This window comes from Pelobates fuscus, chromosome 12 (assembly GCF_036172605.1).
Source record: "Pelobates fuscus isolate aPelFus1 chromosome 12, aPelFus1.pri, whole genome shotgun sequence".
NCBI lineage: Eukaryota > Metazoa > Chordata > Amphibia > Anura > Pelobatidae > Pelobates > Pelobates fuscus.
This window is the reverse complement of record NC_086328.1, coordinates 9,499,654-9,516,184: the sequence shown is the minus strand read 5'-3', so window position 1 is coordinate 9,516,184 and position 16,531 is coordinate 9,499,654. Positions and strand designations below refer to the sequence as shown.

At 45.4% G+C, this 16,531-nt stretch overlaps 2 protein-coding genes across 3 annotated transcripts in view; both read right to left on the bottom strand.

Annotated features, from left to right (window-relative positions):
* Positions 1-5,507, bottom strand: part of ATP2C2 (ATPase secretory pathway Ca2+ transporting 2) — an 83,516-nt gene extending 78,009 nt beyond the window's left edge. For both annotated transcript variants that reach the window (XM_063437382.1, XM_063437383.1), the window contains exon 1: positions 5,164-5,507. In XM_063437382.1, the coding sequence (XP_063293452.1) occupies positions 5,164-5,448 (285 nt within the window). In that variant the 5' untranslated portion in view covers positions 5,449-5,507. The remainder of the gene's footprint in view (positions 1-5,163) is intronic.
* An 8,530-nt stretch (positions 5,508-14,037) lies between these two features.
* WFDC1 (WAP four-disulfide core domain 1) overlaps positions 14,038-16,531 on the bottom strand; it is a 51,417-nt gene continuing 48,923 nt past the window's right edge. Inside the window, exons 6-7 of the mRNA XM_063438745.1 lie at positions 16,467-16,530; positions 14,038-14,632 (exon numbers count right to left, since the gene is read on the bottom strand). Coding sequence (XP_063294815.1) covers positions 16,469-16,530 — 62 coding nt within the window. The 3' untranslated portion in view covers positions 14,038-14,632; positions 16,467-16,468. The remainder of the gene's footprint in view (positions 14,633-16,466; position 16,531) is intronic.

Below are 16,531 nucleotides of genomic sequence, written 5' to 3'. Positions count from 1 at the left end.
CAGTGGGGTCATCCAGCTGAAGACATTAAGCGTGCTATGATTCTAACATATATAGAAGTAATTAGAGTCGAGTAAACATTACTATAGATCTCTGTCAGTGCCACGTCAGCTGGGATAAGCAGTTTCACGGTTACACATAAGCATTGGGATAGTGGCAGGATTTTGTGCGCTGAGTGGGCAGCGTAGATGCGTTAGAGTTTTAAACACGGCTGGCCAATTAAGCACAGGCAAAAAGGGGGTAACCACTGGTTGCAAGGTTTGATAAGTAAAAATTACCCTTAGCTAGGCTAAGTAAGTGTGAGAGAAATAATAAAAGTAGAATAGGCCTGTATTAGGTAGCATGTAGGTAGACAGTAATCTGCCTATAAGATTGACAGGACACTTAATTAGATGTGTATTAACACGGTTCTACCTTGCTTTACAGTAGATATTCATCACAAGCTAGATATATGTTACTTAAGCTTAATCCGGACCTACAATTCCGCTATGCAGGCACATTTCACAAGGGTTAAATTAGCATATATAGCATTAAATCAAAAATATAAAAGCGATTTTTGCAAGATGAGCTAGGATATCCGCCGGGTCATTCCTGTGGATAGGATCATATAAGGTCCCGAGAGTTCGAGATTATGAAATATATTCAAATTGGATTGTGCATTAGGGGACCAGCAGTGGTTTGTGTGGCCCCTGCCCGATGTTGTCAGGCTGACTAAACAGCGGCTTGGTGGTGTGTGAGACTTGGCTGTCTGGTCATGAGCTGCCTGGCGTGTGCCTGGCGCCTGGCGAACGGTTCTTTTCCCCTGTGGGGTTGACTCACGATTTCCAGGCTGGGCGCCGCCAGGTGATGCAGCCAAGTCCATCAGTGCTCTAGCGGGATCGGATCATAGATTCCCAGGACAATCCGAGTGTCTCCACAGTGTAGGTTGCCTCAGCAGGGGTTGCTGTCTGGCGAGATCTCCGCCATGCTGCCTGCCGCTTGAGGATTTGGCAAGCCGCCATCTTAGGTGGTTTCTGCGTACCCTGGGAGGTGTGTGTTGCGGGCAGAGTGTCCGACGGTCTCCTCTAGCATGTGGCAGTGTGGTGGGCAGAAGGCAGCTGCCAGTTGTGAATATATACCGCTTAACGCCCTGTGCGTCTGGGCTAGGTGGTAGCTGCAGTCCGACTCAGGTTTTGTATTGCAGGTCCTGTGCACGTGGCCACCGCCATCTTAATCTTGGTGTACTGGTCTGCTTGATGGTGTGACGGTGCCTCAGAGCGTGGCCCCATAGCTTGGACCGGGATCACCCCCCCGGTCCAGAGGGGGGGGGATCAGGACCGGGTCCGCCGATGGTGCTAGTGTGTCGGGCTCCGTCGGGCAGGATAGTGGTGCGGCGGCCGTCCGCACCACTCACCGCCAGGTGAGGTCCCATCTGTTGCCGCGGGCCCTCTCCTCTGAGGGACTGAAACTTCGGGAGCCAGCCTCTCCCCAGCTCGGGCAGCCCGGTCACTGCATGGGCTGTAGGTTTTAGGCGGTGCTTCCCATCAAAATCACGATTTATGATCTTTATTTGCCTTTCCGTGCAGGAGCCGAGCCGTCCTGCGACCGCTCAGCTCGGCGGCCCGGCCCCGCCCCCCACGATAAGTAATATTAGGGGTGGGTTTGTCCCCTTTAGTTCAATGATGCACTCAGTGAACCTCTCAAGTTCCTTGATGTGGAATTGCTGGATTCCAAAATGTCTTAGTTGCCATGGTGAAGCTGGTACCCATCTCTGCTGTGGGAGATTTAAAGACTCTAGAATCTCTGAACAGCGTATTCCGGAAAGCTATTGTTAACTTGAGGAATTCCAGTGCTTGTTTACACATACATACACCATGTTACAGCTTGGAAAAATGTCCCTAAAGCTGACCTCACAATATGCACCAACCTACAGCATTTATATCAAGTTATGTTTTATCCCTCATAGTTACATCATGTACCGACCTCCCAATCCACTAACAGGAGCCCAGTTACTATAGGTGGCATGGTTATTACGCGGGTTTCTGGAGCTGACCGTTACATCTCCCTCACAGGGCTGGCAACAAAGAGGTAGAGAGAGGAATGAAAAGGTGTGTAAATGGACTGTGTGTGATGGGAGTGGGCTGAGCAGCTTCACATGTCCATAATTAAAAGCCACATCCAGGCTGCATGTGTGGTCAAATAATCCCACCGAAATATTTTGACTACTAAAAAGGAACTTGGCCTATACATTTACATTTTATGAAACTAAAATATATTGTAAAGAATTAAGCGCAGATATTAAATAACAATGTTTTGTTATGCATTCTAAGCAGTGGTGCTGTCACAGGATCGGGCCCGCCACTCCAGGGGACCCCTGCACCCCACGGTGCCCGCCGCCATGTGATGTAGAACCGTAGAACGCAGGGGCCGCGTTGAAGGGGTCCTTCGGGTGGCCCATGCTGTTAGTGCCACCCGATGGAAATTAATTTCTATCAGCAGCTAGAACACCGTTAGTGGATTTCCCAACACTCCACTTAAGTACAGAATGTGAACACAAAAAAGGACTCCTAGGTTAAGGTGATGATCCCACCACCTAACACTCAGAGACCCAAGGTGGTTTCTAGTTACGTCTCTGATCCTAAGGCTTTATTTAATGCAAACCCTTCAGGGAAAGTCTGAGTCAATGTGTTTGGAAGGAAGGATATAGCGGTAGCGTTAAAACAGAATATAAACACCTGCCTTTCTTATATACATGTAGCAAAGTCTTTAACAACACTAAGCCTGGTAATTCTACTGAACCTGGAGCATTCTAAGCAATTAGAAACAAAGCTTTGTTTCTGATTGTTTAACTCTAGTAACTGGACAGGTAAGTGCATAGAATTATACAAAGGACACAATGATACTGCTGCAATTAGAACATATATTTAAGACATTCATTGGGGTGGGTTAACCGTCAGACTGTTTATCCAGGAGCAGCGGATTAGGGGAAATGTAGTCCACAGCAGTGATATATCAAATCAAACAAAACCTTTCCCAAACATTACCCAATCATAAAATGCTATGTCAGCAGCTAATAATAATGTGGGAACCTGTGAATTCATTGGTAAATAACCCTGTTACCCTCCCCGATATAGAAACCTGCATGGCTCTCTGAATACCAGGTGCCCTAACACGGGGTATATGGACACACATACCACAACACAGGGTATATTATATACACACACACACACACACACAAATACCACAAGACGGTGTGTGTGTGTATATATATATATATACACACACACACACACACACACATACCACAACACGGGGTGTATAATATATATATATACATACACACACACACACACACACACACATACCACAACACAGGGTATATTATATACACACACACACACAAATACCACAACACGGGGTGGGTGTGTATATATATATATATATATATACACACATACACACACACACACACACAAATACCACAACACGGGGTACATGCACAACACAGGGTATAGGGACACGTATATGCACAACACAGGGTATAGGGACACAAATACCACAACACATGGTATAGGGACACAAATACCACAACACATGGTATAGGGACACAAATACCACAACACAGGGTATATGGACACAAATACCACAACACATGGTATAGGGACACAAATACCACAACACAGGGTATATGGACACAAATACCACAACACAGGGTATATGGACACAAATACCACCACACAGGGTATATGGACACAAATACCACAACACAGGGTATATGGACACAAATACCACCACACAGGGTATATGGACACAAATACCACCACACAGGGTATATGGACACAAATACCACCACACAGGGTATATGGACACAAATAACACCACACAGGGTATATGGACACAAATACCACAACACGGGGTGTGTGTATATATATATATATATATATATATATATATATATATATACATACACACACACACACACACACAAATACCACAAAACGGGGTACATGGACACACATAGCACAACACTGAGTATATGCACAACACGGGGTATAGGGACACAAATACCACAACACCGGGTATATGGACACAAATACCACAACACCGGGTATATGGACACAAATACCAAAACACCGGGTATATGGACACAAATACCAAAACACAGGGTATATGGACACAAATACCACAACACAGGGTATATGGACACAAATACCACAACACAGGGTATATGGACACAAATACCACAACACAGGGTATATGGACACAAATACCACAACACAGGGTATATGGACACAAATACCACAACACAGGGTATATGGACACAAATACCACAACACAGGGTATATGGACACAAATACCACAACACAGGGTATATGGACACAAATACCACAACACAGGGTATATGGACACAAATACCACAACACAGGGTACTTTACTAGGGACCCGTATTAGATGAAATTTGATCAAAGTAAGCGGTCTACTTTACACAGCCAGAATTAACAATACTAGCACATATACCCAGTATTACATAGTGTTTCAAAACCAGCACAACATTGCCCCTACCACAACTACCTCCTCAGCATACTGCCCAATGCCACCGATGCAGACTTCAGTATACTGCATAGTGCCATACTTGTTTCAAACCTAAGCAGCTTCCACCATTTACCTAACAGTCAGTGCCCCATTCTACACCCTTAGTGCCATATAGTACCCCTTCTGTTCCATGTCTAGTGCCCCTTCTATGCCCCCATTGTCATCCCTGTGCTACCAGTGCCACGTCTAGTGCCCCTTCTATGCCCACAATGCCATGTCTAGTGCCCCTTTATATGCCCCCAGTGCCAACTCTGTGCTACCAGTGCCATGTCTAGCGCCCCTTCTGTGCTCTCAGTCCCATGTCTAGTGCCCCTTCTATGCTCTGTGCCATGTCTAGTGCCCCTTCTATGCCCACAATGCCATGTCTAGTGCCCCTTCTATGCCCACAATGCCATGTCTAGTGCCCCTTTGTATGCCCCCAGTGCCAACTCTGTGCTACCAGTGCCATGTCTAGCGCCCCTTCTGTGCTCTCAGTCCCATGTCTAGTGCCCCTTCTGTGCTCTCAGTCCCATGTCTAGTGCCCCTTCTATGAACCTGTATCCCACCCTACCCTCCTAGTGCCCACTGCCCATGCCCTCAGGGTCTTCACTTACCTCTGCCTTGAGCTCGCTGCCCCCCAGCAGGTGGTATTTGTGGGGCAGTCTCCTGACATGGGACAGCAGTTTGTTGAAGCGCTTGCCCCCCATGTTCCCGGCTGGCAGGGTGACCTGTACCTGGGGGAGCGGGCTGGGGGAGACTGGGAGGCTGGGGGTGTCCGGAGTCAGCGCATTGCCGGGGCCGGACCTGGGACAGGTGCTGCAGGTGTTCCAGGTGAGCGAGGCCCCGCCCACCTCCAGCAGGTGCCCGCCCACCCCGCTCTGGTCGCCGGGGGATGCCATGGCCGGGGAGATGCTCACACTCCGGCTGCGATCTGAGCCTGGATACTGCGGCCACTGCGCATGCGCGACCCCTGGGTACCCAGAGACAGGGGGAGGGGAGCTGCAGAGCATCGCAGGAATAGGACCTGCAGAGCCTCACATGCGTGGGAGCTGCAGAGCATCACAGGAATATAACCTGCAGAGCATCACATGGGTGAGAGCTGCAGAGCATCACAGGAATAGGACCTGCAGAGCATCACAGGAATAGACCTGCAGAGCATCACAGGCATGGGGCCTGCAGAGCATCACATGGGTGGGACCTGCAGAGCATCACAGGCATGGGGCCTGCAGAGCATCACATGGGTTGGAGCTGCAAAGCATCACATGAATGGGACCTGCAGAGCATCACAGTTATATAACCTGCAGAGCATCACAGGAATGGGGCCTGCGGAGCATCACATGGGTGGGACCTGCAGAGCATCACAGGACCTACAGAGCATCACAGGCATGGGGCCTGCAGAGCATCACATGGGTGGGAGCTGCAAAGCATCAAAGGAATGGGGCCTGCAGAGCATAACATGGGTGGGGCCTGCAGAGCATCGCAGGCATGGGACCTGCAGAGCATCACAGGCATGGGGCCTGCAGAGCATCACATGGGTGGGACCTGCAGAGCATCACAGGCATGGGGCCTGTAGAGCATTAAATGGGTGGGAGCTGCAGAGCATCACAGGAATAGGACATGCAGAGCATCAAATGGGTGGGACCTGCAGAGCATCACAGAAATAATTGGGAGCTGCAGATTACATGAATGAAACCTGCAGAGCATCAAATGGGTGGGAACTGCAGAGCATCACCTATCTGCAAAGCGTTGTGTGTTTGCACAAAGGCTAGCAGAGTATTTTGTATTCACTGGGATGGTGGGGGGACTTTGTATAACATCGTGTTAATTAACCCTATCTCTAGGTCCCACCCCTATTGCAGCCAAACATATCTGCAGGTTTTAGGTTTCCTCTACAGTCTTGGGACAGCCATGACACCTGCACCATGTCCCCCTTTCTCTCCCCAATGAGTGTTAAGTGTTTGCGGGGCCAGAAGGCACACTCTCGCTGCTCTGGTTGTGACAATGACATTTTACACCTGTGCAGAGTTTTGGGTACTTTCGGGGGGGGGGGGGGGGGGGGAGGGAGGGCTGCCCTGAATCCGCACCTCTTACAAGCATATACTGGGTTCTTGTCTAAATAACGAAATGGAGCAAATAATATCCAAATCTAAATTGCTAAATTTAGTCCAAAGTAACCAAAACCGCCAAACTGAAAATTATATGTATTTGGGGAATTGTCCTGACATTTCTCTGTAACCCTGAGAGCAGACTGTATGGCCTGGGAGACATACAACGTCTATATGTATTGCTTTATCAGAAACAAATCTACTATAAAAGGAAGATGGCTGCCCCCAGCAGTCACATGTCACATGCGTATAAAAACAATAGAGCAATAAAACATAGCAGGAAAATCCCATTTCATAATGTAATATAAGAGCTGGTGTAAATCACCTTCCTTAAACTAGGGACGCACACAAGATTGGTTTATTCAACAAACTGGACAGGACATTGACATACGGAATGCAAATTTTAGGAGTTTTAACAATTTAGCTGTTTTGGGATAAATGGTGTATTTCCCTTCGCAGTTTCCCAAAATTCACAGTTTAGTGGGTAAACCCAGGTATATACAGAGCCAATTATTATGGGTTAGGGTGTGCCAGCTGCAACTAGGGCAATGAGTACTGGGGTGGAGAAAGAAATGCCAAAACTCTATATATAGCCATACAAGTTGTAAGTAGCACATACCCAGGGCTCTAAATGGATGCACTGCCCTCCAGTAGGCCGCAATAATAGTTGCTTACAGTTTGCTACTTCATGCCATTTATCACACACACCATTATGGGGGATAATTATGTAACTATTAACCCCTTAAGGACACATGACGTGTCTGACACGTCATGATTCCCTTTTATTCCAGAAGTTTGGTCCTTAAGGGGTTAAAGTTACATTCTATAAGACAGGCTCAATGGCCGATTCTTGGAGCACGGTGGATTTAGGATCCGCTCACTGTGTTCTAGAGAAATCAACGTTGTAAAGGTGGAAAAGCATTATTATAGGTGAAATATAATGACTTCATAAACAAACACACATCAGGAACACTGCAACAATAAGGGATTTGTGAATGAATGAGTTAATCCTTTGACTTCCACCCTCTCTTTATTACTTGGAGCATAGGACGCAGTGATGCATTTTTGTCAGGGTCTGAAAAACTACATAGAAGCCGGAATACCATTTTTTGTGATATACAATCTCTGTACCAAGAGTAGAGGCATAAGAATTGTCAAAGATGCAGCGTAGAAGAATTTTGGAAATAAATTGCAGCTTCCTAACCTGCAGAGTGTAATATTTAAAATACCCAATGCGAGTATCTGCACTGTACAGGCAGTCTGCAAACAATCAATGTAATATCATCATCGTGTTTAAATACCCTCCCACCTTCCAAGATACTGTAAAGCAACCATGAAGTTTGACCTACAAAGCTTTCAGTAAAGTGTGAGAGAAAGGAGGTAGATCAGGGATAGGCAACCTTCGGCACTCCAGATGTTGTGGACTACATCCCCCATAATGCTGTTACACCCAGACCGTTTACAGCCCCCATTGCAGTCTTAAAGGACCACTATAGTGCCATGCTCTCCTATGGACGCTGGTGTTTTCTCACTGTGAAAATCACAGTGAGAAGCGTGGGAGCGCCTCTAGCAGCTGTCAATGAGATAGCCACTAGAGGCTGGATAAACCCTCAGTGTAAACATAGCAGTTTCTCTGAAACAGCTATGTTTACAGCAGGCAGGGTTAACCCTAGATGGACCTGGCACCCAGACCACTTCATTGAGCTGAAGTGGTCTGGGTGCCTATAGTGGTCCTTTAAGCCTAAAATTAAATCCAGGATACGGTTCCGTCCTGCTGTCCCCACACACAAGGTCAATATGATCATGAACTCATTGTCACACACTGTGCAGCAACCTGACAGTGAATGCTGCAAAGACCCACAATGTCTGACATACATTGCCACATCCACCATGCTTTCCGTTACCCACATAATTTCATCATGTTAATTGGCAGCACATGAAAGTGCTGCCCTGTATTACAGATAACGTCTATGCTGCAGGATTTGGGATTAAATTACCCGATTTGCTAACAGCAGCATTTGATTTCTATATATTGCAGGGCAGCACTCTTTGTATATTGCCCATCAATTTGTATATATTATATGCGTCCTAGAAAATAGGGTGGGTATGGTATCCCCAATTACACAGATATCCGGCACTTTATTGGTTAATGTTACCCACCAATACATGTGTGTGTATTTATTTATTGTATATATTTGTTTGTGTTTATGTGATATTTGCAGTGCCAACCCTGGAACATTCAAACAGTCCTAAGACCAGTGTTTTAAGCTGTTTGTTTTTCTGTTCAGTTACCAAGCAACCAAGTTACTTACTTTCCCTATGCAATTATATTATTACAGCAGTCTCAGGCTCCCCCTGCTGGCCATTACTTGACCTGCAGTATTGTCAGAGAGGTGTGAAAAACTGCAGTCCATTGCATAGTTTATTTTCTAAACCTCTGATGGCAAATTGTAGTTTCTGTGCAGAGCAACATTTAAACCCAGTCATTAATTTGATTTAATTTCTAGCAATAGGCATGGCTTTATCTTCACTGGAGGAATGTGTAATTTAAAAAGAAGTAAAACAATTCAAGTACAGGCAATACATACTCTCAAAACTCTAGATTTTACCAAATTACATTTATGAGTAGTGATGTCCCGAACAGTTCGCCGGGAACCGTTCGCCAGCGAACGCGCGATGTTCGGTCCGCCCCCTATTCGTCATGGAGCTGGGAGGGAGGGTCTGCTGCTGATTGGCTGGAATGTGTCTGCTGACTGTGAGGTACAGGGTCAAAGTTTACTCAATGATGACGAATAGGGGGCGGACCGAACACGCTATGTTCGCCGGTGAACTGTTCAGGACATCACTATTTATGAGCTCTGTTTTTTTTTGTCCAGATCAGCTACATTTTTAGTCTAAATTTTGGCATTTTCATTTGCTAGAATTTATAATTTATGGAATACCCCAATTTAATTCCTGGAGACGAGTGCAGCACAGCTATAAGAATTCGAACTATCCCGGGCTGTTTAACTATAGCAAAACTGGTGCCGCATAGCATATGGATTTATTTAACCTTGAACCAATCTCACCCGCACTTTCCAATATTAGCAAAATAAAGCCAGGCCGTAGAATAAGCATATTATTATTATTATTATGATATTTATATAGCGCTGTCAAATTCCGCAGCGCTTTACAATGGGTGGACGAACAGACATGTAGTTGTAACCAGACAAGTTGGACACACAGGAACAGAGGGGTTGAGGGCCCTGCTCAATGAGCTTACATGCTAGAGGGAGTGGGGTATAGTGACAGTAACAGAGGGATTGAGGGCCTGCTCAGTGAGTTTACATGTTAGAGGGAGGGGTATAGTGACAGTAACGGTGGGATTGAGGGCCCTGCTCAGTGAGCTTACATGTTAGAGGTAGTGGGGTATAGTGATACAGTAACAGAGGGATTGAGGGCCCTGCTCAGTGAGTTTACATGTTAGAGGGAGTGGGGTATAGTGACACAGTAACAGAGGGATTGAGGGCCTGCTCAGTGAGTTTACATGTTAGAGGGAGTGGGGTATAGTGACACAGTAACAGAGGGCCCTGCTCAGTGAGTTTACATGTTAGAGGGAGTGGGGTATAGTGACACAGTAAGAGAGGGGTTGAGACCCTGCTCAATGAGCTTACATGTTAGAGGGAGTGGGGTATAGTGACACAGTAACAGAGGGATTGAGGCCCTGCTCAATGAGCTTACATGTTAGAGGGAGTGGGGTATAGTGACAGTAACAGAGGTATTGAGGGCCTGCTCAGTGAGCTTACATGTTAGAGGTAGTGGGGTATAGTGACACAGTAACAGAGGGATTGAGGGCCCTGCTCAGTGAGTTTACATGTTGGAGGGAGTGGGGTATAGTGACAGTAACAGAGGGGTTGATACCCTGCTCAATGAGCTTACATGTTAGAGGGAGTGGGGTATAGTGACACAGTAACAGAGGGATTGAGGCCCTGCTCAATGAGCTTACATGTTAGAGGGAGTGGGGTATAGTGACAGTAACAGAGGTATTGAGGGCCTGCTAAGTGAGCTTACATGTTAGAGGGAGTGGGGTATAGTGACACAGTAACAGAGGGGTTGAGGGCCTGCTCAATGAGTTTACATGTTAGAGGGAGTGGGGTATAGTGACACAGTAACAGAGGGATTGAGGGCCCTGCTCAGTGAGTTTACATGCTAGAGGGAGTGGGGTATAGTGACACAGTAACAGAGGGATTGAGGGTCCTGCTCAGTGAGTTTACATGCTAGAGGGAGTGGGGTATTGTGACACAGTAACAGAGGGATTGAGGGCCCTGCTCAATGAGCTTACATGCAAGAGGGAGTGGGGTATATTGACACAGTAACAGAGAGATTGAGGGCCCTGCTCAGTGAGTTTACATGCAAGAGGGAGTGGGGTAAAATGACACAAAAGGTAAGGATAGTATTAGACTAGTGACAGTTTCAGAAGAGGAATCAGTTGGGAGTTATTAACAGTTTAATTGATACGCTTTTATGAAGAAGTGGGTTTTGAACGATTTTTTGTAGTAGTGGAGACTGGGTGAGCATCTAACGGAGGAGGGAAGCGAGTTCCACAGGAACGGTGCAGCCCTCGAGAAATCTTGAAGGCGAGCATCAGAGGTGGGAGTACGGACAGAAGATAGACCTAAGTCTTCAGCAGATCGTAAGGGCCTAGACGGGACATACTTGTGTATAAGGGAGGATAGATAGGTGGGAGCAGCATTATGTAGAGATTTGAAAGCAAGAACCAGAATTCTAAATTGAGCTCTATATTTTATAGGAAGCCAATCTAGGGACTGACAGAAGGGTGAGGCATGGGAGGTGCGGGAGGACAGGAAGATGAGCCTCGCTGCCGCATTCATTACGGAAGATGAGCATAGAGGAACAGCAATACACGTGAGCCAAAAAACTTACCGTGTTTCAGACCTTTGTCATATACTGACAGATTACACATCATGGTTACTTTCTGTAGCTAGCTGGGTCACCGTTCTGCCTTCTTTACAGTCATCTGGCGAAGGGCCCTAATGCGCATTCGCGGTGAGCGCCTCGCGTGCATTAGGACCTCTCCATAGGAAAACATTAACAATACATTCCTATGGGGATTTTGCATAAGGATGTCCTGAATCAGTTAGGCGATCCAGTCTGGTAAAATTCCAGAAGCCCCTTTTGTGGCTGTCTGGTAGTAGGGCTGCCCAATAAGTAGATACCCTGATGTGGTAAAACTACCACCCCCTGGTGCTTTGTCATTCTAAAGGTATGCAAATCATCATGGGAGTTGTTCTATCACATCTGGGGATCTACCTATTGGGCAGCCGAGCTCTAGACTCTGTGCTACTACTCAAAGCGGCAATGTTCTACATTGCAGAACTAGGGGCACAGGGACAATGCACCCAGACCACTTCAATAAACTGAAGTGGTCTGGGTGCCTATAGTGACCCCTTAACACAGGAGCCCGGGATTTCCATTTCAGAAAAGTTCTGTCCTTTGAAGCAGTGAAACCCAGTTATTCTAAATGATGTCCACAAAGTAAACTTACCAGCTCCTGACTCCTGTAGCTAGGTATCCGTGCACCAATTCCTGGACTCCGGGCCGTACATGAAACTCCTACCACTACTAATGGATGAAATGATTAAGCTGTGGCCATATTCATATTTATTCCAATATATATTAAATCAAGGAACAGGAAGAGAACATTTATATTATTACATGAAGGGAATCCTGCGAAGGGCATGTAAATAAACATTTCAGAAGATTTAAATCCACCTTACCGAGGGGATCTCTTGATTTTATTTGAATATCTATAACTCCATCCTATAAACTGAGTATGTCTTGGAAACGTTACAAGGAGAATAGATAATGTTATGCAGGGCAGATTCAGAGGCCTCTGAGCATTCCACAACAATGTCAGACATGCTCAGTGATGGCTATCATTCCTATGCATCGTGGGAAATGTAGTTCCGACAAAAAACAACCATGGGTCCAAGGACAGCCATCGCTGGCATGCACTATGTTTGGTAAATTATTTTCCTCGGCTTCGCACAAAACAGTCAACATTTGAATGTCCTGCTGCTTTGGAACACAGTATTTCAATTCAAATGTCACAAAGTATGGCCAGCCCTCAAGGTGACAGATTCTGGAGACAATTTATCCAGAACTCTGAAACGCTTAGTGTTCTGATATTTTGTATCACATTTTATAATTAAAATGTCTATACCAATGTACATACATAATGGAAGGATCATTCTTAATCCCACACAAGTTGAAGGGCTTTGGAGATTAGTGTAAGAATTAATTTAGCCTTGGATCTCCTACTCAAAATCTTGTGAGTCCTCCTCCACCTCGGGGGGAATTGGATTGGTTTGTATTTGCTTTCTCTGCATTCTTCTACACAGAATGAGTGGAACTGCAGAATAAGCGGGCAGTACTTCAGCAGTTTTCTGCTTTCCACAGAGCTCCTGACTGCACATGCACACAGCTGCAACTTAGGGAGGTAGGGACACAGCTGCAGCTCAGGAGAAGTAAGGATTTGGTGCGGACACAGCTGCAGCTCAGGAGAAGGTAAGGATTTGGTACGGACACAGCTGCAGCTCAGGAGAAGGTAAGGATTTGGTGCGGACACAGCTGCAGCTCAGGAGAAGGTAATGATTTGGTGCGGACACAGCTGCAGCTCAGGAGAAGGTAAGGATTTGGTGCGGACACAGCTGCAGCTCAGGAGAAGGTAAGGATTTGGTGCGGACACAGCTGCAGCTCAGGAGAAGTAAGGATTTGGTGCGGACACAGCTGCAGCTCAGGAGAAGTAAGGATTTGGTGCAGACGCAGCTGCAACTCGGGAGGATAGGGTTTGGTAGGGTCACAGCAGCAGCTCAGGGGAGGATGGGGTTTAGTAGGGATACAGCTGCAGCTCAGGGGAGGTAAGGACTTGGTGCGAACACAGCTACAGGTCAGGGGAGGATGGGGTTTAGTAGGGAGACAGCTGCAGCTCAGGGGAGGTAAGGACTTGGTGCGGACACAGCTACAACTCAGGGGAGGATGGGGTTTGGTAGGGACACAGCTGCAGCTCAGGGAGGTAGGGACATGCTAGATGGCGAAATTGCTCCTGTGACATCACTAATTCAGGGGCAGTGTTACTGCAGACATTACCCTCACTGTGCAGGAATACTGGGACTATGGAAATGTATGGGTCATAGCCTAAAGAATGGTGCAAACAGTGACCTTTAAATATTAACAGCATTTTGCCTGGTCTCTTTGAGAAACAGACGTGATCATGTAATAACCTGCTGCTTACAAGCTGGGCCTTTTCAGTTATTCCCCACCCACCCCATGAGCTGGTCGCAATCCAATGAATCTTATATTCAAAGCAGCCAACATCCTCTATGCCAGAATGTAGAAGCACATGTATTTTAATGCACAAATAATTCTGTTGTACGAAAAATAAAATTTTAAAGTTTGAATGTCAATGTTGATAAGACTGCCAGGGAACGCATGGCCCCAGTATGCGTATGTCTTAAAACGGCAATGGAATTGGCCATCATTCTGGCTCCCAAAGAGTTGCAGATGAACCTTAGAATTAGAACAAAGGCGTTGCGTCTGTCAAAGTTTTGGAAGCTGCAGTCTTCGAGGAAGGGAGGACATTTGTAACGTTCCATGACAGCAAGAGTGTTTTTTTCCTCATTAAACGCCATATGAAAAGTCAGGGGACGAAAAACACATCATTATTTGGAAAATGAAAGATTTATAGTCTCTTAGCTTTTAAAGCTATGATTTCCAATGCCCACCTTGTTGGATCTCAGGGGATTGCTATAATAAATGTTCTCTTGGAGAGATGTCATTGTGTTTGACAGATAATACCAGCCGAGGAAGAGCTTCTTTGATGGAGAGAAGTATTAGATGTCTGTTTCAGGGGTATCTCTGAAGGAACCATGTTCTTTGGGTGAGTTGCGATGGTGACTGGTAAAGCCAGCTTGGGGTTCTAAATGTACAGTGAATCAAATGAAAGAAAATACATTAAAATGCAGACAGATGCGTTCTATAATGCCATTTATCCTCTGCAGATGATCTGAAGAATAAATGACGCTAGCAAAATTCCTTTATCGCAACACAGCCACAATCTAACAGGTAATAGTATCTTTGAAAGGCATGCCCATCGTACAGCTTTTCAGAATATGTTAACGCCTCCCAAATAAAGGTAATGCTACACTGATAATCCTGGGATTTGGAGGACAGTTTCAGTCCCCGAAATTTTAACTTGAAAAGCAGATCCATCTCCAGTTTTTGATTCTATCTTAAAAATCTCGGCTGCCTGGGAACCTCACCTCGCTGCTTCTTGGAGTTGTGATTCTCATCCTGTGCAGAAGATCTCCTACTTTCTATGTCACTACAATGTAACTCTAGAAAATGAGTTTGATTTGTTGTAGTTTATAGTAATATGTACTGCTTTGTAACACTGAAATGTTAATAACCATCTTACATTGGAGCATTACTAGTATTTTTATTCCCAGCCAATGCTTGCCATATATGCCTTGATTACTGTCCTTTGGTACACCAAGGGTTGATCTGACAGGCTCCCTCACACTGAAGAATTACATTGGTTCTATTTCAAAGCGATTCACATAACACACCACATTTAAGAAGTGGTCATTTGTCTCGGGGTACATAAAACTTGAAGGCTTAGATTTCTGACTAATTCACAACAGGATAAACACGGAAAACAAACAGCAGGTCTGTGTGGGATGCGAGATATTACCTAACAAATCAGGGACATTCTGTGCCTTGACTAACAAAAACATGGATTTGACAAGTAGATTAGTAATAGAGAGTTATATGCTAGTCCGAGCATCATTCTGCCCAAATCCTCATTAAAAGGGAAGAATCATCAATACACGCTTTAAATTGATGGGGCATTGTCAAATAGGCTGGAATTATAGCAAAAAAGCAAGAGTTTTCATTTCTCACTAATGTGTAATCATAGACTGCACAGTCGGGCAAGATTCATACATATTCAGCAATGATCACGAAATCTTAGCATAGCCGAGTACCATGGAAGAATAGATTTTATGAAAGCAACAAAAAAATAGTTTAATTTGTGACTTATTATTTTCCTCTCGATGTTTTCGTATATAATATAATTATTGCAGAGGTTAGGACTGGTACAGAATTCTGATATGGATTATACACGTTTAAAATGTCAGCGCATTAGATGCCACCTACATCATGGCTTTGGCATTAACAGGTAGATTGACATTTAGTTCAAATAAATATAAATGAAAAAGGGGGGTTTATAAACTAAATTGTAAACGGAGGTCACCTGATAACCATGTCAAAAAATGAAGATCAAAACAACACTAGGGGAAAAATGCTGAACTTGTTTCTCAAATGAATGAACACGTATGTTTCCAAAGCTGGGATGATTAGTGTTTAACTGCCTCCCATGGCCATGGGTTGGGGGCACTTGTTAAGTTATACCTCAGGCACTTTAAAGGACAGGCACTGCGCTACCACAATCGTGACTGTGTTTGCCAAGGACGTCTGTAAAGGCTGGTGGAGCCTAGTGGAGCAGTTGGTTATGTCTTCATCAATCTGTTTTTCTGGGTAAGTTCCTAGGTGGCATTAATGGTGACTCGATGACAACGTTCTGTGTGAGTCCCACACAATTCATGTAACATGGCTTACTAGGGGAATCTAGTCCAGGTATCACAACTTTTCTTTCTTTTTTTTTTTTTTTTTTAGCACGTCAGTTGTCAACTCATCACAAATCACTTTATAGATCATAAGCCCCTCTGTAAAATATATGTCGGCATACTGACCTTTATCCTAAGTGCTTCTGCGGCTGCTTTTCAAAGCCCACCAGTATATTGTTATAGTTACCACC